This window comes from Falco punctatus (assembly GCF_963210335.1).
Source record: "Falco punctatus genome assembly, chromosome: 12".
Classification (NCBI taxonomy): Eukaryota; Metazoa; Chordata; class Aves; order Falconiformes; family Falconidae; genus Falco; species Falco punctatus.
The window spans coordinates 13,520,789-13,544,930 of record NC_137592.1 but is presented as its reverse complement, the minus strand read 5'-3'; the positions used below and the strand labels follow the sequence as shown (position 1 = coordinate 13,544,930).

The 24,142-nt window shown below is 52.6% G+C and overlaps 1 protein-coding gene across 8 annotated transcripts; it reads right to left on the bottom strand.

Moving 5' to 3' along the window:
• VEGFA (vascular endothelial growth factor A) lies at positions 1 to 23,816 on the bottom strand. 8 transcript variants are annotated; one of them, XM_080408017.1, is made up of 10 exons: positions 23,518 to 23,799; positions 22,645 to 23,344; positions 16,640 to 16,691; positions 11,333 to 11,529; positions 9,480 to 9,556; positions 9,044 to 9,076; positions 8,734 to 8,880; positions 6,203 to 6,274; positions 4,926 to 5,057; positions 1 to 2,647 (listed from the first exon to the last, which is right to left on the bottom strand). In XM_080408017.1, exons 2-10 carry the CDS (start codon positions 22,708 to 22,710, stop codon positions 2,626 to 2,628), a joined length of 798 nt encoding a protein of 265 aa, XP_080264143.1. In that variant the 5' UTR covers positions 22,711 to 23,344; positions 23,518 to 23,799; the 3' UTR covers positions 1 to 2,625. The 8 variants fall into 8 exon arrangements, with proteins under 8 accessions (XP_080264143.1, XP_080264144.1, XP_080264145.1 ...); XM_080408018.1 differs by lacking the exon at positions 4,926 to 5,057 and having other exon boundaries at positions 22,645 to 23,816; XM_080408019.1 differs by lacking the exon at positions 8,734 to 8,880 and having other exon boundaries at positions 22,645 to 23,783.
• Positions 23,817 to 24,142: the final 326 nt, after the last annotated feature.

Here is a 24,142-nt window from a genome sequence, read left to right as displayed (position 1 = left end):
TCAAGGTCAGAATTAAATTCTTTAATACAAAAAAAGTTTGTTTGTCGTCGTCGTCGTTGTTTTTTAAGATATATCTGTAATTTCTTTGTTTAAAAATAAATATGTACTAAGGAATATCTTGAAAAAATTCACTAGACACAATATGTAGTGTTAATATCTTTTTTCCCCGCAATTATTACAGATAAACAGTAGCACCAATAAATAAAATGATAACAAATATTAAAATTAAAAAGGAGAGAGATTCAAGATGTAGAATTTTCTATTTTTCTTGTTTCTTCTTTTTACATATATAAAAAAATCGTAGCGTCTATTTAATCCGAATCACACATATACATAAACATATATATATATACAAACACATAGCCAAATATATATATAGTATGTAGATGTATATCTAACCCTTGTCTCAATAGGAATGTGTAGGGGTAGGTGTTAGAGAAATTAATTAAATAACTGCCCATAACATGCTACTGACTCTGCCAACAATTGGGGAGAGATGGAACGGGACAACAGGAAGGTTAAATTTATACACAACCAGTACAAATAAAAAAAAAAAAAAAAAAAAAAAAAAAAAAAAGGAGGTACGGCTTATAAATAGTTGAAATTAAATATTAACAAAGAATACTGAAAAATCCCTACTCTTTAATTAAATTATCTGTTTAATTTCTAATTTAAAAAGGGATATTAAATAAGTATATAAAACACTTTCTCTTCCCTCCCCCCGATCGGAAGCCTCTGTCTTGCGCACGATGCAGCATGAGTATTATACGTTGCAGATGCAAGCACCCACCCGCGTGTTTTTTCTCCTTCTGAAAGCCATCAGTCGGATGGGGAGTACCTAGTGGTTAGTAGTCACTTGCTGTGAGTCTGTTTTTAGACTGTCTTGTCTTTTTGGAAGTTTTCCGTGTTGTACATTATCAAGCGTTGAAAATTCAATTGCAGATGATGTTTGGCAGCATTCTGACACAGACCGAGTACCTTTTTGATTATTATTATTATTATTAATAATTTTAATCACAGAACTAGATTATATATATCCACATAGATGTACAAACACGCTTTCTGGGGGGTGTGTGTGCGCGCATGTGTAAGGTGGGTTTCACATACACCACAGCGTATATTGCAGATACACACATAGCCAAGATTCTCAGACATGGCTTAGGGATTCCGGCTGCCTTCACATTTGACTTCCCAGCCCAAGATGTGGAAAAGGGGCCTGATATTTACAGTACATCGTTAAAAAAAATATCTTGACGTTCTTAAAGGTCATTCACACTGGGCACACAAACTGAAGGCAGCAGAAGTTGCTTTCTTTATCCCCCCTCCAATCTTGGCATACATATATATTATTTTTTTATATATATATATGTATAAAAATAAATATATATATATAAAAAAGAGAGAAAAACACAAACATACATACACACAGACACAAATGCACACATTCACATACACACACACACACCCCTACTGTGTATATACTTTTGATTAATATCCCTTTCCAGAAATGTTCCGTAAGCATCTTGGATGCTCTTGAGTGGCAGCTCTGTGCATGAAGAAAGCAGACAGTGCTGAACAACTGTGTGGCTATGCACCGGTCCCCATTCTTGCTTCAGCACACTGTAGGCCTTGTGTCCTTTTGCAGCCACCAAGGGCAGGAAATCTAGACTCCTGTGATACTCCCTTGAATGGAAAGTTAGCGCGCATCAGCTGCCCACCATCCTTAAGAGAAGCCAGCATGTCTCTCTGGCAAAAGTTTCTATAGCAAATAAAGTCAACGCAAAATGTACACTGACATCCCATGTCCCAGCAAGGCAGGCAGGTTATGAGACGAGTAAGGGCGAAGGTTGGGGGGAAGAGAGGGGAGGAGGAATCCTTGATCACGGAGACGGCCATTTCCTTGGCCTTTGACCCATTGCACCCTAGGATGCCGCTCTTTGGAACTCCCTGCCCGTCCTCTCCATCACCTCTCCTCCCTTGTCCCAGGCAAGGAGAAGGTGGTTTGTGGTACAGCACACTCTACAGAGAAACAGCGGAGGCCACACACGTCAGTTAGAGTTAAGAAGTTTACACCTAGCGCTTCTACTCAAGTCCAGTCTTAGCTTGTTTCTTATGCCCCAAGTAGCCCGCTTGTGTCCACAGCAGTCGAGTATTATCCAGTGAAGACACCAATAACATTAGCAATGTTAAAAAAAATAATCAGTATATATATATATATCTTATATATATATGTGTGTGTGTGTGGTTAAGATATACATATATGTATATATAGATGTGGTTAAAATATATATACATATATATATATGTATATGCATGTATACACACATATATATGTATGCATGGGAAACCCCATCAAATACACCCCTATAGTCTTCCTGGCTCTGTTATTTAGCAGCATGAAAAGAAAAATAAAATAAAACAGTTCAAAACCCAAAGGTGAATTCTGTGCGGCGGGTGCCTTGGGGAATGTTCCTTCCGGAGTCCATCGTCCATACTGAAAGTGCTGTGCTCTACCGATCCTTCATTTTTAGGGTTCATTTGGATTAGTGTTTTGTTTTGTTTTTTTCTGTCTAGGCGAGAAATCAGGCTCCAGAAACAGGGCTGTTCCCCCTTCTTTTCCGCTGCTCACCGTCTCGGTTTTTCACATCTGTCAGAGAGGAGAGGGAAGGAAAAAAAGAGAGGAAGGGTCAATGTTTGTGATGGGGGTGCAAGTAGGAGAGGAAAGGGAAGGAAGGGAGGTGGCTAATGTGTTTAAGAGCACATGGTGTTAAGACATGGCATGATGTCACTGGTGGGGTGAAGCGCTGTGCAGATGGGGCAGAACAGCTGAGAATCTTGACCCATGCACAGGTCAATGAATTCTATTCCCCCAGGCTCATCTGGACGTGGTGGGTGAGGGATACCGGTACAGGGGTAAATTTAGGAGCAGAATCAGAGGCCTTCTCACAGGTGAACTGTCTTGTTTGCACCCTCTCACACCGTGCACACATAGACACACACAAACACAGAAAAAAAAAGGCTAAGCAATGCATGCAGAAAGACACACTCCCTCAGTTCTCCACCTAGCCTGCTGTTTGGGTTGGAAGCAATGCAGACAACAAGGCCTCATGCAGGCAAGAATGTGGAAAGAAAGTGCCTCTCATTCCACTAGCTGTCATGAGCAGGGGTTAGCACCAGAGAACAGCAGCAGCAGCCTGAAGAAGCAGCAGGAGAAATGAGAAATTACTCTTCCCCGTAGGGCCCAATTCTAACTCTACAAGAAAGAGCATGAGGAACTTCAGCTTAACCAGCTTTTTATCTGGAAACAGATAAGCTACCCGCTTCTATGACACCTTCCTATCTTTCTGTCCAACACACCAGCCCTGGAAACTTCCCTTAGTGCCAATTATCCCAATACAGACAGGGACTAGTAAGAGTAAGCAGTAACCCCCTTCTGCCATCATGACTTCTTTAGGGTATCCTTTGTTTTTTCTTTGTATTTGTTGCTATTTCTCACCCTTCAAACTCGGCAGGGTAATTTCCAGTTACTCTGGGGTCTGGGAACAGGAGCAGAGGGAAAACGCCAAAGTTAGGTCTCATCTCATGCCTCAGGGGTTATGATCACTGGGAGAAGTTTAACTCCAGAAGCTGCTCTATTCTGGCCCCTCCCTCAGTTACTTTTCCACTGAAATTACAGCATCCAAGAAAATTCTCCTGTAAACAGAGCAGTTTCCACCACGCTGGCAGTGCCAATGCCTCTCTGGTTTGGGCACAACGCATTTTCACACCCAGAGGAGGCACTTGCTACTTGTAGCAGCCTTAGCAGCAGCAGATTCCAGGTAGGCAGAGTCAAACGGATGTCTCCTCTTTCAGGGTGTAGCCACAGAGGACCCTGGATCTCTCCCCCATCCAGCCACTGCCACTGCAATACTCTTTTGACAGGAGGAATTTGCCTAGATCTCTGTGAAAGGGACTGAAGCTCAGAGTCACAGCCAAGGGCTCATTAGCAACCCCATTTCCACATCTCTCTCTGGATAGGTAGGATGATCCCACACCAGAGACACACACATAGCTGGTGCAAGTCAAAAGACCCCACTGAGTTCACCAAAGTGCTCAGATGAGAACCAGGAATCGGTTTCTGCACATGTCTATGCCACAGATGGTGCGTGACAGGTAACACTCAGATGACACATGCACAGCATGGATCTCTGAACAAACGCTAACCACACAGTGTCTTTGCGTCTCCCACCTCACACCTGAAATACAGACTGCTGCCTGCCTTCACCCGGAGACAGACTCAATCCTGTTGTATCCCACACCACAGGCCTGAGAGCAGGCCCTCAAACCACAACTCTGGACAAGACATGGACAGGGAACTGTGAGTACACTGCAAGAGGACAGGGTGCTCGCCCTGGCTTTTAGAAGAACAAAGAGGCAAAGGATAACATGGGGACAGCCTTGAGGGAAGCTCCTGGCCCGGCTTTCCTCACTCCGCACACAGCAGAGTGTCCAGAAGCTACATAAAACAGGCTTAGAAGACAGGGGTGGTCAAATTGTAGTCAGCTAAGGATTTGTCTTTGTCCAACAGTACGCTCAAAGTTGCATACAGATAGTGTACAGAGGGCTACAGACCCTCCCCCTGGCTACCTTAGCAACATGAACTCCGTTATCTTGCTCTACGGGAAAGGATAGCTTAGATACAAATGCCCTGCTCTGGGAGCCGTCCCCGTCCAAGTTCTGACAGCACATCTGAAATGCACAGCCACCCTCTGACACAGGGAAACTCTGCCCTCATGTCAATTAGCCCCTCTGGCCCACGTAGGACAGGGAAAAGAAGTAATCATATAGCACTGGTGCCAGAAGTCAGCAGGAAGCAAGCTCCCCCCTCTTTCTCTTTATCTCTCTTTCTCTTTGTGTGTTTCTCTTTCATCCTTCAGGACACAAACCTGCAAGTGCGCTCGTTTAACTCAAGCTGCCTCGACTTGCAACGTGAGTCTGTGAATTTGCAGGAACATTTACAGGTCTGGGGATCTTGTACAAACAAGTGCTTTCTCCTCTCTGAGCAAGGCTCACAGTGACTGCAAAAAGGCAAAAGGAAAGATGTCTAAGCTACAGCGCTTCAGCAGAAAGAAAATACACATGCAACACCCTAAACATCAAAGCAATCCCCTTGCCCCCTCCCACAGCCCCCATGCTGCCCACTGGAGCGTCGCAGGCTGATGGATTTTCCAGCAGCACCCCGGCAGCCCCAGGACAGCACCCCCATGCATTAGCGTAAAGAGAAAGAAAACAGGCTCTCTGCACAGTATTCACAAATGCTGCATTGGATCCATTGGCACAGGCCAGAGGGAGGAAGAAGGGAAAAGCACGGATGGGAAGGTGAGAGGTCCCAGCCAGCTATTGACAAATCGATGAAAGGAGTTCTCTGAAGTGGGCTATTCGAGTAGAAAGAGGCCAGCAGCTAAATGAGTTAGATGCACAGGGTCTCTCCTCCCCTGGAAAGCAGCTGGGCTCCAGCATCACATGCTTACCCCTGCAGCCAGCACTGCCCTCCTTTCTGTAAGCCCCATCCCAACCTTGCCATCTAGGAATCTCCTATGGAAGGGCCATGGATTTACAATGCAGGATTCTGTGAACCACTGTGAGAGCAGAGCGAAAGAGACAGCAAGAGGAAGAGGGAGAGAGAAGCCACCAAAATCCAGCAGAAAGAGAAGGGGGAAAAAAAAGCACACCCTCCCCAGTTCCCCAGCACCCCCTCTCCAGCCTCCCGCCATCCCACCTCTCCTCTCCGCCTGTGACTCCACCAGACACACACGCACACGCGCGCACGCACGCACACACACACATGCACGGCAGATGCCAGCCTGCCTGTCACCAGTCATCGTAGCAAGTGAGGGCACGAGACAAGTGGGGGAAAGCAGATGACAGAATTGCAACCGGAAGGCGTGGAAAAGAGGTGCAGGGCGCTCGCCCACCCACCCACGTTCTTGTGCCTTGGGAAAAAATGGTTGCCACTGATGATTAGAGAGCCAAGCAAGCTAAAGCCACCTTCCTTGAGATACCCTTAGTGCTAGAGCGGTGCCACCACCAGTGCTGCCCCTGAAGGGTCTGCAGCCCACCAGTGACTGGGAGGGGAGGGTGAGATTTGAGTGAGCAGCAAGCAGGCGGATTGGTTTGGGGAGAGGGAGGGAAGAGAGTCTACAAGCAGAGGACACAAACGTACAAGCTGGGTGGTTTGTACCGGCCTTTCTTGCGCTTTCTCTTTTGACCCTTCCCCTTTCCTCGCTTTGATTTTCTGGAAGAAAAACAAAAAAAAACAGAGAAGGAGAGAGAGAGAGAAGGAAAGAAAGGGAGAGAGAGAGAAAACGGAAGAAAACGCAAGGAAGAAGAGGGGGAAAAAATACAGCCATGTGCCTTGCTGGGAGGGGGGAAGCACATGAGGCAGGACTGGACGGCAAGTCCCAGGGCCGAAGCACAGATCTCCACCTCACACACACATTCACCGGCCCTCCTGCGCTCCTGCCAGCTCCGCAACCAGCCTGCCCACAGCCAAGCCAGCGCCGCAGACTCAGCAGAGACCACCTCCAGCAGGGCTGCTGCCAGCAGAGGTGGATCTGCTGGAGCCTCAGAGGGGCACCTGCCCCCTCACGAGAGGAGCAAGTGGGAAAGGGACAGGGGACGAGGAGGAAGGAACAGAAAGCTTTGTGAAAGCATCACGCAACCACAGTGAGCGCAGACAACCGTTCTAGGCAACAAGCACGGGCGCACAGTGACTGACAAGAGGCGACCTGAGCAGAGGGGCTCTCCCCAGGGAAAAGGAAACCGCTCTGACCTGATGCCCTGCCCAGCACCACCAGGCCTAGGAGGGAACAGCCAAGCTCCAACAGCTCTGCTGCAGGGCTAGCGGTAATCCTGCCTTGAGATGGGAGCAAAGGGGGCCTGGCCTCAGCACCCCACAGACAAGGGGAATGACCTGGTCTACACAGCAGTGCTGCGTGCAAGCGGGCCACCTAGCCCGAAGGCTCTGCTCACCCACTCCCACCTCCTGCCTGTGGTTCAGAGGACTCCAGGAGACCTTGCTGGATGTCTGCTAACATCCCCTCTGGCAGTCTCCATCCTGAGTGCCGAAGGCAAAAGAGGGACGCCTGACCTAGTGATGGCACCCAGGAGATAACCAGAAAGCAGCTTTCAGATCTTCCCTCTTTTCCCTCCCTCCCCTCACCTTCACCACGGATCTGCCAGGCAGACAAGCGGACGGAGCCAAGGCACTGACTCCATTCTGAAAAATTCACCAGTTTCTCCTGACTCTTTGGGCAGAAGCTGAGACAGACAGGGGCTAGGATGTGCAGGCCTGGACACCAACAGTGGATCCCTACAGGCCAGTGAGAGCACAGGGAGGGAGGGAGGGAGGCTGGAGCCTGTGCTGCTCCTGGAGCCACGTTCGCACAGGACCAAAGGAGAGACATGCAAGGAGAAGGCCCTAGGCAAAGCACCAGGGCTCGTCAGGCAAGTGTGCCCCGGCACTGTGGCAGCTCAGCAAAGGCTCCCTCACTCCCTGGCGCAGCCCACCTCGGGAGGGAGCTGTTGGGGATATGTGGGGGGCGGAAGGGAAAGCACCACAGCTGTTTCTTAGGCCCTGTTCAAGCCGTCTCACTGGAATGAGTGTCAGAGCATCAGCTCGCTCCCAGCCTCTGCCCTACATGTCAGGAGTCACGGGGATGCGGTGAGGGGAGGAAAATCGACCTGAAGGGAGGAGAGGGGCACCAATATAACAGGACTTTCAATCCAGCACAAATCAAAGCACACCAAGCTCTCCCATCCCTTCCCTTCCTTCCCCAGGCAGTGCAGAACCAGCAAAGAGCAGGCAAGGTGCTGTTAGAAAAGGAAAGGGAATGCAACACAGTCTGGGTTGGCTGCTTCACCCACACCCCATCCTCACCAGAGCTCACACAGACCCAGCTCTCACACACCTTCAAACCACAGAGCCACGCTGACCGACCGTCCCCAACACAGCCCTGCACAGAGAGGAGTGTTTGCTGCACACAGCCCGGTGCAGCTAGGAGCAGATTTCCAGGGGGAGGAGGAGAGACTGGAAGGCAGCTAGAAATATACAGCCACTGGGAGAGGGGTGAAAGAAGTTCTCTCACACTCCTTCTTGCTCCCTCTGTCTCCATTTCAGCCTCATCTCCCAGTATTGACCCCCTTCCTCTCATAACTCCACACCTCTAAAGGCAAAGTTGCTATCCCAGCCATGCACCATCCAGCTGACACTCTTTCCCAGAGAGGTCACTCTTTTCAATCTTGTTCCACATTTTGTGATTGTCCCTGCAACTACTGCAGGACGAGAGCTTATTTCTCTTGTTTCCACAACCTTTTTACTTTGAGGAGGAAGGAAAAGGAAGGTTGTGCCTTAACCTCCTTCAGGTCACCACAGCAAATCCATCAGATTGATGAAAAAAAATCTCATGAAAGCCTCCACCAAGACCCAACTAGGACATCCACCTCCCTTTACACCCTCCCAGGCTCCCACCCAACAAAACCAGCACCACATCCTGCATGGCATCACTCCTGCCTCCACCAGGCCTCTACTGCCACCTCTCCCTGTTGCCAGCAGAGTTCCTACCCAAGCTGCTGTGAAAGAAGCCAGCAAGTACTCATTCAAGCAGCAAGAAAAAAATTAATAATAAAGAAAGGCAGCGATTTGCAGTAACCAGAAACACCCCAGGAAGAGGGAAGGGAAAATGGGGGCTGCACCTTGAATCCATTCTGGTAGGACACAGACGACGGCACTTCCCTGACTCAGGATAAAGCATTAGGAATGATTGCCGTGGCCATGGGTCATGCAAGCTCCAGGTCTGGGGTATGAAGGAAGGACCGTCAGATCTGGGTTTCTGTGCCCACCTGGAATGGATTCAGAGTGTCGCCCCATGCACTACCATATGCCATTTCCAAAAACACCTTCTCAAAGTGAGCATCTCCAACCAAAGAAAAGGGTAACGGGCAGTGGGGAAAGGAAATGCCAACCAACCACCAAAAGAGAAAGGAGGAAAGGCTTGTCACTTACTTTTCTTGTTTGTTTTTGACATCTTTCTTTGGTCTGGGGGGAAGAGAGAACAAAGACCTCATTAGAAGGGAGCTTACCACATATGCTTCCAGTATTATCCCCAGTTCCCACCAGGTCCAGGGAAGGACATGTACAGCTGGCATTGCAGGATGCCTATGGCACAGGTTAAGTGGTCCTTCTCAAAGTGTTTGCCCTCCTGTTGCACCTCGCTGGCAGCCAGTGCCAAAAGACTCAAGGCTGCAAGCCTGCATTGTCCACTAGAGATGGAGGAGGCTTGCCAGCAAATGACTTCTTTTCCCAGGCTCAGCCATCCCACTGCAAACCGGCTGAGGAGACTGCAGAAGCCTCTGGACAACAGTCCCAACCCAATGGCAGAAAAAAGGAAAGGCTCAGAATAAGTTTATTGCAAAAGGAACCAATGCTGCTCCATTCTCACCTGCAGTCACATTTACTGTGCTGTAAGAAGCTCATGTGCGCTATGTGCTGACTCTGATGGGGTTTAATTCTCATGATCTGGAATGAAAGAAACAGAGAGGGTCACTGCCCATTCACTATTTATATTCACAGCTCCACATCAGCCCGCTGCGCAGCGAAGCATTTGCACCCCAGGTGCTCCTGGGAAAAGCATGGCAGAGAGAAAAGCTGGCTCTGAGACCCCGTTCTCCCAGTCAGAGAAGGTCTTTGATCACAAGAAAGCAGCAACACCAGACTCGTGCCAAAGCTCTGTTTGCTCATGCGTGCAAGGTGCCAGCACTGGTGGACTGCCTTGGAGACAGGCACGGCAGAGGACATAACACCATAGCAAGGTTCTTACTGAGCCATCCCTGGATGATGCTAGAGAGACAGTACCGGAGCATCCAGCCTGCTCTCACATAGAAGCATGCTTCAGTCTAATGCAAAGGCCCAAAGCAAAAGTTTCATATCCGACTCAGTTTCCCTAAGCCAGCGTTCCTTCCCAGCTGACACTTCACTTTCTCAGTGACTTGACACACAAAGTAAACCTGGTGATCTGTGCTTAAAACAGCCCTGCAGAGCCAGACATCATCCATCCCCCTGTCCCAGGTGCCTCCAGGGAAGTTGTACTGGAAGCTAAGCATGTATTGTCACATTCTCTCAACCCAGAACCTGGCTGGACCACTAGCTCTAGCATTTGCACCAGAGATCTGTTCAAGCGCCTCTGACCCTTTACAGGCATGCAGGCATACCAGCCAAAAACTGTAATTCAGCAAAGAATGGTAGGAAGAAAACCATCCCTATCTACACCATGCTAGCACGCTCTGGCCCAGGCTGGAGCAGCATGGGGAACTACAAGTAGAAAAGCAGCATGGGGAACTACAGAAGGGTACAGACAGGTTCTCTGCCAGTGTTCAAACACAGCTCAAATGACAAGTAAAGAGAGCTTGCTGGTTAATCACTTAGCCCTGAATGTCTCTCATACATATCAAAAAGTGATGGCAGTATTTACAGTAGCCATTCAAGGGGCTGAAGGACAAAAGGAGATGAGGTTAAGGGTAATAGGCACCAGCACCACTAAGGTCACAAGCTGGGATCCAGACTGGCAGACAAGGGCAGCAGCAAAGGTCTCTAAAGCAGAGTTTGCATCTTCCCCCATGTGCCCAGCCTTTGCTATCGTGGCCATCTCTGTCTCTTCCAAGGAAAGAATTCAGCAGCCTCCAAATAAAGGAGGAAGATGCCCAGAGGCAAGAAGGCTTTTCCACTTGACACTGTAGCAGTGTGTTTCTTAGAGCCCCTTCCCACCCCTGCTGTGCCAGTGTAGCTAATGACCCAAATCCCCTGCTCTGTTGGTAAAGGCTGACCTCACATGCCCTCCAGGAGAGAGTACTGACAGGCTTTCCCCTTTTGCACTACTCAGCTGGCTTCAGAGCAACAGCTGTGTGGACCAAATGCAGAGTTACAGTGGAGCAAGGGCCCAATGAGTATTTTCTGTAAGGCCTCATAGATAACAGCTTCTTTGCATTCTCTAAGCATGAAGTGCTCCTTTGCATGCTCCTAGCTACTGTATTTGGGCATTAGCAAAGTCAAGAGCCAAAACCAGATTCTCCTCTTGGCCTTGAACAGCCATGGGCAACTCATCTTTTAACCCGGCATGATGTAATGCTGGGCAAAAGGGTCAGTAGAGAGCTGAGCCCTCCTGGTCCAACAATTTCCATTTCCCTGGAGTAGGCTGCCCTTCATCTGAATTAGCTCAGAGATAGGACTTGGGGTGGCTGTGATAGCTGACTTGCTTCCTTCCACCCAAGCATGCCGGCTTGCAAGCTGGGCCCTCACCTCCATCGTGACGTTGTACACATCCACAGGGACACATTCTAGGCCCTCATCGCCGCAGCAACCGGCACATCTCATCAGAGGCACACAGGATGGTTTGAATATGTACTCCACCTCATCAGGGTACTCCTGGAAAATGTCCACCAGGGTCTCAATTGTCCTGCAGAAGCTGCGCTCGTAGACTTCCAGGAATTTGATAACTAAAAGGAGGAATGGAGGGAATAAGTTAATGCAAACTTAGCTCAGGAATTTCTACTGCTTTGCCCCTTAAATCAAGCCAGACAGTTGCAACACATCTACCCTATGCTCTTCACTAGCAGTCTTGCAAGCTTAAGTCCTTCGTCTCTGCCCTATACACACACACACACACACAAATCAAGTGGGGAAGAGAAAGAGACAGTCTCTTCCTACCACTGCTTCAGGGTATATAAACAAGGTAAACAAGAGAGCCTCACTATTTGCCACCCTGGCACCATGATGCATCCCACAGGTGCCTTCTCCCCAAACCCCTTCCCCGCTATACCCCATACTCTCAGATATGCTGTCACTAAGCATACTAGCTCAGCCAAAAAGCACCTGAAGCTGCCGCAGATGATCTGTGCTCTGGATCAAGGCCCGTCACCGGTTTGTCTTTTACTCCCTTTCAAAAGAGCCAGTGGATGCCCCAGTGGGTTTTAGAAGGCAAGGGGATAAGCCAGAAGCATCCTTTCTACAGACCTCAGCACAGAGACACTTCCAAGAACAAGCAGTGGGTTCTGAACCAAGCATCCACATATCTTCACTCCTAGCGTCAGCTACCTCTTCTGCCCATGCGGAACATCCACCTCAACAGGCCACCTCAGAACCACAACAGCACCTGCTAGAAGTCACAGCCTCCACGTCTCCACACCGACCACTTTCCCAGACCAAGGAATCAAGCCACCCACTGAAAGTTTCAAAGCAAACCCAACGCACCCCCAGAATTAACTAGACTGTATACTTGGCTGCTAAACCACAATGAGGCAGTGTGGGAGGGGGAACAGGGCGGATCTGCCATTATCCCCTGCCGTCCCTACAAATGGAGCAAACACTGCTTGCGACCTGCGCTGATTTCACAAGCCTTTCTCAACATTTCCCAGTCTCTTGCCAAAGCTTCATTTTGCTCTTGGTCAAGGGTTGGAGAGATTTAAAGAGTCGAGAGATAGGACAGATAAGTACACATGCACAAAACCCAGCTGCTAGTACAGTTCTGCAAACAACGAGTACCTGGAGCTCTCCAGGTCTCCTAGCTCTATCAGCACACAGGCAAAGGAGGATGTCTCAAGTGGAGCAGAGGATAAGAGCACACACAAAGAGAGAGTACCTGCCCCATGCTGTTATGCACTATAATGATCCACCTGTAGAGTATGCAGAGTCCTACAGCGCCAAGGTTGATAACTGAGTGATAAGAGCAAACTGCTTGCATCATGGAAAAAAATGGTCTCCGGTAAGCGTTTCTAAAGTGCCCTGAACTTGTGACAAACTGGCATAAAGGTTACTTTGCCACAAAAATGCAAAAGCTGCAGGGCTTGGAGCTCACAGCCCGCAGTTAATTGTTGAAAGTTAATTCTAGGTCATGCAGAGCTGACAGTGCCACAGAGCTGAGAGCGGGTACAAGAGGGGAGGAGCTTCCGTCCAGGGAGTTTGAAGTGTCAGAGAGCGTGAGCAGCTATTAAAAGAGAAAGTGGCTTGTGAAAGGGAAATGTAGCCTGGCAGGCATGGACTGCTTGTTGGTATTCCTCATCTAGAAGACAGCATGTTTCTGTTCCTTGTCCTTTCCTTTCCTCTTCCTTCCTCCCCTAGCTGCAGTATGGCTCCTGGCTGTTCTCCTATCTTGTCTGCAGCTACCTCCTTCTCCCCGTTCCCCTTTGGAGTGACCTTAGTCACTGCCTGTGTTCCAACAAGTTGAACAATTTAGTATGTGGGAAATTCTGCAGGCACAATGACAGTTGCTGAACTGCACTGTTGATTATTCATGCTGTGCCAGCAGAAAGGATCTGGAAACTCTGGCAGTAAAGACACAGTTCTGGATAAAAATGCCTACAGACCTACGTCAAGCGGAGGGAGGGAAGGAAAGAGAGAGGGAAGGCGGCAGTTACCTGTGCAGATCAAATGCTGTAGTCTGGGGCATAAAGGAGGCAGAAATCAAAACAGAGTAGAAAACTGAAGTGAAACCGATTCACATCTGCCACGCTTTCTAAATGTTTGCACTGTGCAAGCAGCTGGATTACACCAGAGAATCCGGACCACAGGCTGGCCACAGAACAGCATACTGAACTTCTTTTGCAGAGCCTTTACTTTCACAGCTGCACCCTGACGACTGACTATACTTGAGATCTGGGAGATTTGACAGGACCAAATCCTTCCCATAAAGAATATGGGAGTTTTTAGCTCTACTTTAACTTATGATGATTTTCCAAAGTCTGAATCAGCCTCTGAAAAGGAAATGTGGAATCTTTCTCCAGCTGCCAGTCAAAAGATTCTGCCATGAAAGGTACTTTGCCTTGATTTTGCAGGACACAGAGCATACACACAGAGACTGCAATGCTCCATAGTTCATTTGCAGTTAGCACCCAAACCGGAGCACATGACTGAGGTACAGTCATCCTCACAGCAAAGCCCTGCCTCTGCTACCGTACCTACACTCACTCCTATGTACCGGGAGTCATATTCCACACTTTGCCGGGCTGATTCAGTCTGTGCTTCCTTTCCATTGGTTGTGTCAGGGACAGAAGAAGGTCTGTCTTTCATGGGTAAGCATAGGAAGGTCACTGAAGGACTAACACCACTTGGCCTGCTCCCTTCCTGCAATCTGGGCTTCAACCCACGTTAAAAGTTAATCCTGCATTTAACCCACACCCCTACCCTGCAAAACATCTCCAGATTTGAGTCAGAGGTTCTTCTTTGTGAATGAAGGGGAGGAAGTAAGGTTAAAACTCAGTCAGGGCCCACATTAACTCTTCAGGGTAGTTACAGCCACAGCAGGCAGGACTGAGTCCAAATTTGGAGCAGTTGAGTGGGAACATGCTAGACTAGAAAAGGAGCAAGTCTATGATCATTCTGCCTCCCTCCCCATCAATGGCTTAGCAGCAATACAGACACACTGTTCTTTTAAAAATAAAAAATGCAGCCACAAGTGCTGGTGGTTTCCTTTATTTATACCAGAAAATCTTTTCTCGTGGAACAAACAAAGAGTGTTTGTCTGACTCTTCTACAACTTCCTGTGCCACGAAACATGTGGAAGGCTCTCTTGAGCACAAAAGGGTAGGGGCTGAAGCTAAAATTAGTCTCCAAGCAGAGTAAGTCCATCCCAAATAATAACCTGTCACAGCTCAACATCTCAGAGCAAGCATAAAATAGCCAAAGACACAAAATCACCTTTTACCTCAACCTCAACAGCTTCAGTGGAAGGAACTACAGGACTGTCCTTGTGGAACAGAGGCATATCATCATCTCCTCTTCACAGAGGAGAAACTGAGGTACTGAGACAGAACCTCCAAGGTCATACAGCAGGACAGAAGTAGAGCCAGGAAGGTAATGCCAAGAGTCCTGATTTCTAGCTCACAGATGTATCTGCATCACAGAATCAGAAATAGCACCAAGGCAATAGCACCGAAGTCTCACCACTCATATTGCCAGACCAACCTCTCCTGCGATCCTATCAGTCTTCTTGTAACCAGGAATTAAATTCTGTTTGATTCCTGCCCTCCCCAGAGAAAGCAGTCACACAACAAATGGCACAGACGAGGACTCTAGCTCTTTCCTACCAACAGCAGAGGACTGGTTACCAAAATAAGCTGCACTGCAGGCTCCATCTTGATCCCGCTGGAGTCACTGAACCTTCTTCTGTTGACTTCAGCAGGAGCAAGGCTCAAGTGCAACAGGCGGCAGCCCACCATCAAATCAGGTATTCTGCCCACGCAAAATGGACACCTATCCCAAACACAGCCTGCCACAAACCTCTGGCAACACACATGCAGTCTGTGACACCAGTAAAGTTACATAAATTGAAATCGAGCGTGACAAAAAAAAAAAAAAAAAAACATCTGGGCCCACACTGTTAGAGCCCTCTGCTGACCTCCAGCTGGAATAACGCTGGAGGTCACAACCCACAGGGACCCTGCAAGACCTCCATCAGACCCTGCCATGGAGCCTGTGGTCTTGCTCTGCTGTGAAGGTATGGGGAAAAGGCGATCAGGATGGTCTTAAAGCAGCTGATGATAACCTCAGCTTGAAGACTCCCAAGTCCACAATCCTTTTATCCCACTTCTGAACCAAGGACTGAAGACAGAAAGCCAATCTCCTGCAACTCACAGGGCTCCACTGGACGAGCACTTGCAGCAAGCGTGTCTGACTAACTTGGGGGCTGACTGCTCTTCTGGTCTACGGGTACTTGCAAAAACTAACGAGGCAGAGGACACTGCCACAGCCTGGCCTCTGGGCAGCCAAAGAGACACAAAATCACAAGGGCTGCAGAGGCACCACCTCGTTTCCTCACTGAGGAATGATTCCATTCGCACTGGATAAGTAAAACCTACTGGATCACGTTGCTGTCCCTTGAATCCGCTAAGCCTGCCCAAACCAGAGCAAAAGGGTGTATTTCTTGAGCCCAGCACTTAGCAATAACCTGACTGGGGGGGTCACCTGGGACTTCCGGGAGGCACAACTCCAGGAGACCACCCTGGGCTGCCCTTTCCTCCCCCTCTCCCCCCTGAGACCCGCTGCCCAGCCGCCTGGGGATTGTTGGGGTGCTGCTTCGGCCTTTGTTCGTGGATCAGCCCTGGCCACCCAGCCGGGCACCGCCAGCGCTGCTGGGGAAGATGACAAATCCTTTCCTACAGCACTGTGGCGAATCCCTAGCAAACTGTTCGCCACTACCCAGCTCTTTGTGTGTGCGCGTGCGTGTGTGTGTGTGTATATATATATATATATATATATAAAAAAATGAGCGTGTGTATGTGCACAAGCGCACGCACGCAGTTTTCCTCAGAGTTGTGGGAAGCCAGCGGTGGGCTGGGCCGGCCCTGCTGCACGCCCCGGCCCTGCTGCACGCCCCGGCACCACGGCCGCCCCCACGGCCGCCCCACGGCCGCCCCGGGCACGCAGGGGGGGCGCAGGGGGCGGCGCACGGGGTTAATGGCAGCGGCACCTCCCGCCGGCAGCCCCCGGCTCCCGCCGCCGCCGCTCCCCGGGAGGTGGCGGTGTTGGCCGCCGGCGGCTCCCGGGGCCCGGGCCTCCTTCCCCCGTAGCCCCCGGCCGCCCCCGCCCGCCGGGAAGCCGCCCAGCGCTTACCTTCATTGGGTTTCCGCTCCCCATCCCCCAGGGCAGGAGCCGCCTTCGACAACTGCAAAGATAACAGAGAATCGGTCACCACACGGAGCCGTTACTCGGGCCCGGGGCGCGGGAGGACTCCCGGGCCCGCCGCCGGCGCCCCTCCGGGCAGGGGGCGGGGGGAGGCCGCGGCCGGCCGGGCGCCCCCGAGGCGGGGCCGTGCCCCCAGCAGCCCCGGCGGGCACAGAGGGACCTTTTGTCTTTGCCCGTCCCCGGGGAGCCGAGCGGGGCGCGGGCGGCCGGGCCGGGCCGGGGGCAGGGGCAGGTGGGAGGGAGGCGGCCGGGCCCGAGGGAGGCCCCGGCGGGAGAAACGCGTCCCTCGGGAGGGGCTTCCAGTGATCGCGGCCGAAAACCTGAGAGCAAATCCGGGCCCGGAGCAGAAAAACACCGGGGTGCCCTCCCGCCGCTGGCGGGACCGGCGGGCCTGGCACCGCTCTCCTCCGCCCCCCGTGAGGTGAATCCGGCCCGGGAGGGCAGAGGGGGGAGAAGGGCGGCCAGGCGCCAAAGGGCATCGCTCCCCTCTCAATGTCACAGGCGTCTGTCGCCAAGTGGTGGTGGCCACCGAGGTGTTGGTATCTGGCCGGGTGTCAGAGCGATTAACTGTGACAGCACCGCTTTGGCGATGGTCACCGCCATCCCACCCACGTTCCCCCTCTCCCTGCACCGGAGACGAGAGGGGGAGACGCACCCTTGCCCCGCAGTCCCCTGCGTGGCCCAGCGGCAGCGGGGCTCCCGTCCCTGCGCTCCCCACGCTTCTTCCCCTGGGCAAAATCCAAGGCCCCAAGCTCTGTCCTCACTCCCGTTGCCTTTTGGGATGAGGGGCATTTCCACACCGCTGACGCTGGCAGGAGTGGCGACAGGTAACCCACCTCCAGACCGGGATGGAGACGCATTACACTGCTTTACTAAGGAAGTCTTTTTAATTCCAGGTGAAACAAAAACTCCACTCTTCCTGCTCTGCGTGAGGGTTTTAGCTCTGACGTAACTTTCCAGCCAAGTCAGGTTTCCCCCTGCTGTTCTGTTCTGAACCAAAACCAAAAAATGCCCAGCTTGATTCACTTCCCCGAGGTATGTTGCCACCTGTGTGACGCCAACCGCCCCAGAACATGCCGTCTTTCAGCAAAGGCCCCAAAAGAGCGTGGTGATACATATAAAACACCGCTTCATCAGCAATCTGCTGCATTTAGGCTTAGAAAAAGGCCCTCTGATCCTGCGGCCAGAGACAACTGAATCGAGCAGGCAAAGTCCACCCCAAGCTCACAACGGGAATCTGCTACTGACAGTCTTCTAGGCAGCCCCATGCACGGGGCAGCACCACCACTGAAACAGCCCAAAGCATCAGCTTTTAAAAGGAGGCAGCAAGAGAGCCAGCGAAGCCCTAGAAGCCCCTCTCCCAGCCGCTCCTTTGTGTCTGTGCACAGTTCCCTTTGTCTGAGGTCCCTCTGACCGAACTCCTTGCTTCTCATTTCAACCAAAGTCTTTCTGTACCTGGGCATAACTCACCGGCCCAGACCTGAGCCACCCCATGGATCTGTTTCTTCCCTGGGGAGAAGAGGGCTGTGAGCCCAAGCTCAGTGCTGTGACAACAGTTTAAAAAGCTGGTTCCTAGAAACAGTTTCATTCCTGAAGTGTGAAGGTCACTGCAACAGCACAAACAAAATGGAGGCAAGCGGGGGTTGCAGTGGCCTTCCGAAGCCACTCGGCGCCTGACAACCTATGGGTCAAATGAAAACCGCATCAAGGGCAGAAAAGCCTCAGTCTGTGTCATAGCACAGGAAAAGGATCACGAGCCAAGTCAGTTTATCCAAATCACAACGCCCCCAAGACCTTTCACAGAGGGATTTTTGGTTCGCACGCAGCATGACCATGATGGCCATGGCAAAATTAGCTCGGAGACACCTTGAGGGTCATTCTACCCATTCTCCATGTGAGGTTGCCCAGCCAACTGCCAATCCCACCACCTCCTCACACGCAAGCACACACGGTGCACAGGTGACGGAAAGCAGAAGCCACATACTGTCACTGCTCCCCTGCACCTGACCAGCACCTCTCTCTGCCCCTGATGTACTGGAGCAGGAGCCAGAACACTCTCCCAGCAATCACCTAGACCTGGGTTGCGATCCCACCCCAAGGACCAGAAACAAGATCCGTACACGAGGTCTGCACAGAGCTTCTAAGCACTCCCAGGGGAGCTCTCAGCAGAAACCTGAAAGGTTTCCCAGAACTATCAGTAACACCCTCTCTGCTCACTCTACCAAGAAACTTTTCTGCCCTTTCAGCAGTGCCTTTCACCTGTGACTTAGTGCCCTCAAAGCCCATCCGCTAGAACAGCAGGTGAGGCTGAGGCTTGTGCCTCACTTTAAGCCAGTCCGCTACATATCAGACAGGGCAATGGGGAACCAAAAGCATTCCAAGGGACAAGCAGGCCCAGCATGCCCTTCGGTGGGAGCCTGAAGGTCACACTCTCCTCTGCTGGCTTTTGGCATTACCCAACAGCTCTGTAACACAATTTCCTTCCAACAGATTTTCAGCGTTTCACAGAGGTGTGGAAGCAACCCTTGTGCTCAAGAGTGGGATAAATGACCCTGGGAATGGGGCTGACCAAGGGGAAGCTCCTTTCTGTGCCCTTTGCAGGTCACAGCAAATGCACATCCCGCAGTGGAGTAAAACCCTCCCTAACGAATAAACCCACTTCACACCGTCCGTGTGCCTGCACCCTCCCTGTCCCCTTTCTCCCCCAGTCCTTGTCTGAAGCAAGTTATTCTCTGAAGGGAGAGAAAAGGTTAATCAAGTCATTCCTCTCTAACCATCACTCCCCTGACTACCACCACCAGAACTCTTTCTCTCCCTTCCCCTCCCCCTAATCTGTGCAGCCTCATTAAAAGAGCTTTGTAACTGTTTAGGACTGGAACAAACAATCCATCCACTTTGAGAGGGACTCTGGGACCAGAGTTAAGACACTTTTCGTCTTAGGCGCTAGAAATTCTCAGCGGTTTCTACTTAAGCAGGGGGGACACGGGACTCACTGCACTCCTTCTCCATTGTACATGCAGACAGAGGTCAGTAATACTGCAAGCTGCCAGCACAGCCGAGGCACCTCTGACACGGAGCAGGACGGACAGGAGAGCGGATTTGGGGTTGCTCACGAATCAGCAAACCCCTCTGAGATGTCAGCACGGGCTTCCCTCTCCCCTTCTCCCAGAGGAACACTCCTCGCAGCCTGTCCTGGGAGCAAGGCCTGGAGCAGCCCTGGGGAAGGTGACCCGCTGTGTCCTGGCTGCCTGTGGGCTGGGGAAACAGGTTCTGGTGGCTCCCCGTCGTGGCCTGGCGCAGAGGCACACCAAAGGCAGGGAGCCTGGTGGGTGTGCGATCATTAGCAGTCTAGTCACAGGCTCGCTCTCCCTCCCTCGGTGTCTGATCGATGCCTGTTCCCTATGGCAATACAGCTGGTGTATCCAGGTCCCTCCACAGTTCAGGGCAGGAAGCGAAGAGTTCCGAGACCCTCATCAGGGGTAACCTGCCACCCGGCTGCCGCCAAGACCCGCAGACAAAGGAAGATGAGGAACGACAGACCGTCCCCCATTCTTTAGGAAAAGAGGGACTGGAAGGGGACAACAACACAACCTCCCTGACCCCATGGGGAGCAAGGACTGCGCACCGCAGCTCAGCGTAGGCAAACAGCTGGGAGGGCGGCACTGCAAACCACCTTTTCCTCCCTCTCCTGCACAGGAAGGCTATCGCCACCAATGGAGGCAGACACCTGTGGCATCAGAACAGCCCATCCCCAACCATGACATAATTTCCCACTGTCCCAGCCTTGCTGCAGGAGCTACTGTAACAATTTCCTCAGTAAGGAGCTATCCCCCTGCCACCTTCACCAGAGGAGCACCATGATTCCTGTGTCCCTCTTCTTTCTCCTTCAGGAAAGCTCCCTGACACATGCTGGGACCACACTCTCCCAGCTCAGCCTCTGCCTGAGCTTTTATTTAATGCTCTCCAATGCGCCTGGCTAGCCAGATAGGTTTTATTCAGCACGACAGCCAGATTAACAGTACAGATAAATATTATCATCAAAGCACAAAACCCTAGTCCCAGCGTGAAGAGTCATGCCTTCTGCCATGCCCAGAGTCATCGTCAAGCTGCCTACGTGAGATCTGCTGGTATTTCTAACGTTCCCATCACTGTGGTGCCTGGGTGATCAACGGACAAATAAGGACAGAACCAAAGGGCAGACCTCACCATCGATCCGCCTGAGCACTTATATGGCCCGCATCACCCGGCTATCTGAACATCTCACAGTCTCTCACATACCTATCCCCACAACATTTCCCCCCACCACGACCGACACCCCCTAATTCTTCCCTAGTTTTTTCCCCATGATTATCCTCTTTCCTTTCCCATCGGCATCATCCTCCTGCCTGGGAGAAAAGGCAGCATGAGGCTTTTACATGACTCCTGAGGGCCGACAGACCTGGACTCTACCTGATCAGCCGTTTCCTTCTCTGGGGAAGAGGAAGGGGAGGGGAGAAGGAGCAAGGGGAGGGTTAAAGGGTATTATCACTAGACACCCATACAGAGTTGTCTAACCTATAGCCGCGGAACAGACACTACTGTACGAGTTCACTGAGGAGCCAGGGGGCAAAGAACCCCCCGTTTTAGGTGATGGTGGAAAAACTCTTGGGAGGGCGGAAAGGATTGTTCCCCGAGCTGAGGCTGGCAGGCAAGAGCTGCGCTGTGCCACACGCCAGGGAGAGGTGCACCTCCGCTCCCATCGAGTACAGCCCAACGTGCGGCTGTCACTGGAGAAAGTAGAGATATAACAGGCTAGAAACAAAGCGCGTAGTGCCTGCATGACTTCAGTTACAGCTGAAATGGCTCCTAATTGGGGAGTTACCTTCCAGCATCGGTGCTGAACAAACAATGTGAATAACTGATTAGTTTGCAAGCAACGTTTATTTTCACGATTGCAGATCATCTGGCCCACATTCTCTCCAAGTGCCAAGGAGAAATGGCAGGAGAGAACTAACCTGTTATAGCCTTTAAAACGTAATCCATGCCCGCCTAGCACACAGCCACTTTCATGTGGGCACTCTGTCTAAACCCCTTAATATCTCTTGGCAACACAGCCCTCTTGACTCTTTAGAAAACAGATTTATAGGACAGGTTTGTACAGAAAGCTGCCTTTCTTTTTCCTTAAAAAAAGAGAAAGAGAGAAAGAAAGAAAAGAAAGAAAAGGAGGGAGAGTGGGTTTCTAATCCCTCAGGAATGACAATGAGGCAAAAGTAAAAGTGACTGAGGAGGAAGAGAAGAGAAAAATGCGCGGGTTTGTAATCTCGGTGCAGGAGACACGCATTTTGATTAATTTTTTTTTCAGTCTGGAAGAAATTCAGAATCCATTTTGTCCTCTTTGATCTCTATTTGTTTTTCCGGCTAGGTATTTTGAACTCCACTCGGCGGCACGAACCCGAGCTGGGACCCAAGGCAAATACCGCCGAAACACCCTTTTGCAATGTCAGGAGACCCGAGGACGGGAAGGCGAGGCTGATGCAAGAAGCCAGAGCGCTGCCTCCCTGCCCCGCGCCGCGCAGCGCCCCGGCCCCGCCGGCACCCCCGGCCCCGCCGCCCCGGGAGCCCCGCGCCGGGGGCGCGGAATGCGCGCTCCCTCCGCACGGGCTGCCGGCTGCCCCGGGGGCCCGCGAAGCCCCGGGCAGCGCTCGCCCCCCCGCCGCAGCGCTGCACGCACGCACACACACACACGTGTGCGCTGCAGGCACCCACCCGCACCCGGTGCCAGCGGCGCGGCGGCACCACACCGAGCAGGTGAGAAGGAAAGGGGGGGGGGGGGGGGGGTGTCGAGAAAAAAGAAAACACAAGGGGGGGAAAAGTCTTTTCCGCGCCCACCCCCCCACCCCCCCCGAGGCCACAAAAGCCCCCGTCCCGCCGCCGTCCCCGTCCCCGGCGCTTACCTCCGCGCTCTGCAGATAGAGCAGCGCCGCCAGCCCCCAGTGGATCCAAGTGAGCAGAAAGTTCATGGTTGCCAGCGCACGCCGCGGAGCGGGGCCCGCCGCGCTCCGCCTCGCCGCCGCCGCCGCCCCGCCGCCCCGCCGCGCTCTCGCCCGCGCCTCCTCCGTGCCCGCCGCCGCCGCCTCCTGGGGTACCGCCGGCCGGGCGCTGCGAGGGGCTCCGGGGGAAGGAGGGTTCCTCTTCGGGGTCTCCGGTTTCACCCCTCCATAAGCCCGGCTCTCCGCCGGCCCCTGCTGCTGCTTTCGGTGGGCGCTCCGCCGGGCCGAGCGCAGGCTCCGCGGCCGCCCCGCCGCCGCCCGGCCCCCGCCGCCGGGCAGTCCGAGCTCCACAGCGGCGCCCGTGCGCGGCCGCTCTCCCCGCGCCGGGGCAGGCACGCACCCGCGCCGCGCTCGGTTTCGCGCACTCACGCCAAAGTTTGCGCGGAAAGTTTCAATGCATCTCTTTTCTGCTGCCCCTCTTCGCGGCGGCTGCCTCCGGCGGCTCCCCGAGCCGGGGTCGCCTCCCCGGGGGGAAGGGGCTGATCCTGCCGCCGCTCGGCCCGACCCCTCTCCGCAAGTCGGGGTGATGGTGGCGGAGGGGACTTACAGAGCGCGTTCCTCCTGCCCTCTCTGCCTGTCTCTCTCTGCCTCTCTCTGTCCACCGCTTTAATAAAAAAAAAAAAAATCAGAATAGTAATATAAAAGGAAAAAAAGGAAAAAAAAAAAAATCCAAACTGGCTAGAGAGGGAGGGAACTGGGGCGGGGGGAGGCTCTGCAGAAAAGGGAGGAAAAAAAAATCCCAGCGGATCAAAGTGTAGGTGGGGAAAAATAAATTACGAGAGGATAAAGCAAGGCGGCAAGCCAACAGCAGGTCCCGGTGCCCGGGGAGGGCTGCTCCCGCGGCGCGCTGTCCCCCGCCGGCGCGGCGTGCGCTCCTCGCCCCGGCGCACCGGCAGCCGCGCTCCGCGCACTCCAGCGGCGGCTCCGCGCAGCGCCCGCTCCCCGCGCAGCGCCCGCCCCACCGCCCGCTCGCCGGCGCTCTGCAACTGCTCGGCGCGGCCGCGGGGAGACACGCTCCGGAGAAGTCCCACCCTCCGCGGCGTTTTCTCCTCCCTCCTCCCCTCCCATCCTTTCCGCGCTGGCGAAAAGGCCACGGAGGTAAAGGGGTGCGCGCCCCCTCCGCCGCTCCCCGCCACCCCACGCGGGACCGCGGCCCCACGCCGCCCGCACGTCTCGCCCCCCGCCCGCCCGGCCTTCCCCCCGCCGCCCCACGGGCCGCGCTGCCTCCACCCTTTCTGCCCCGCCGATGGATGCACGTTCGGGTCAAAATTCACCTTGCCCGTGGGAATTGCTCCAAAGTCCAACGGAGCCATTTGGGGGGAGGCGGCAGCAGGGGACAAATTGTGGTCACAGACATCATCCGTTCCCCCCGAGGCCCTCGCTTTTCAGATACAGTGATTTC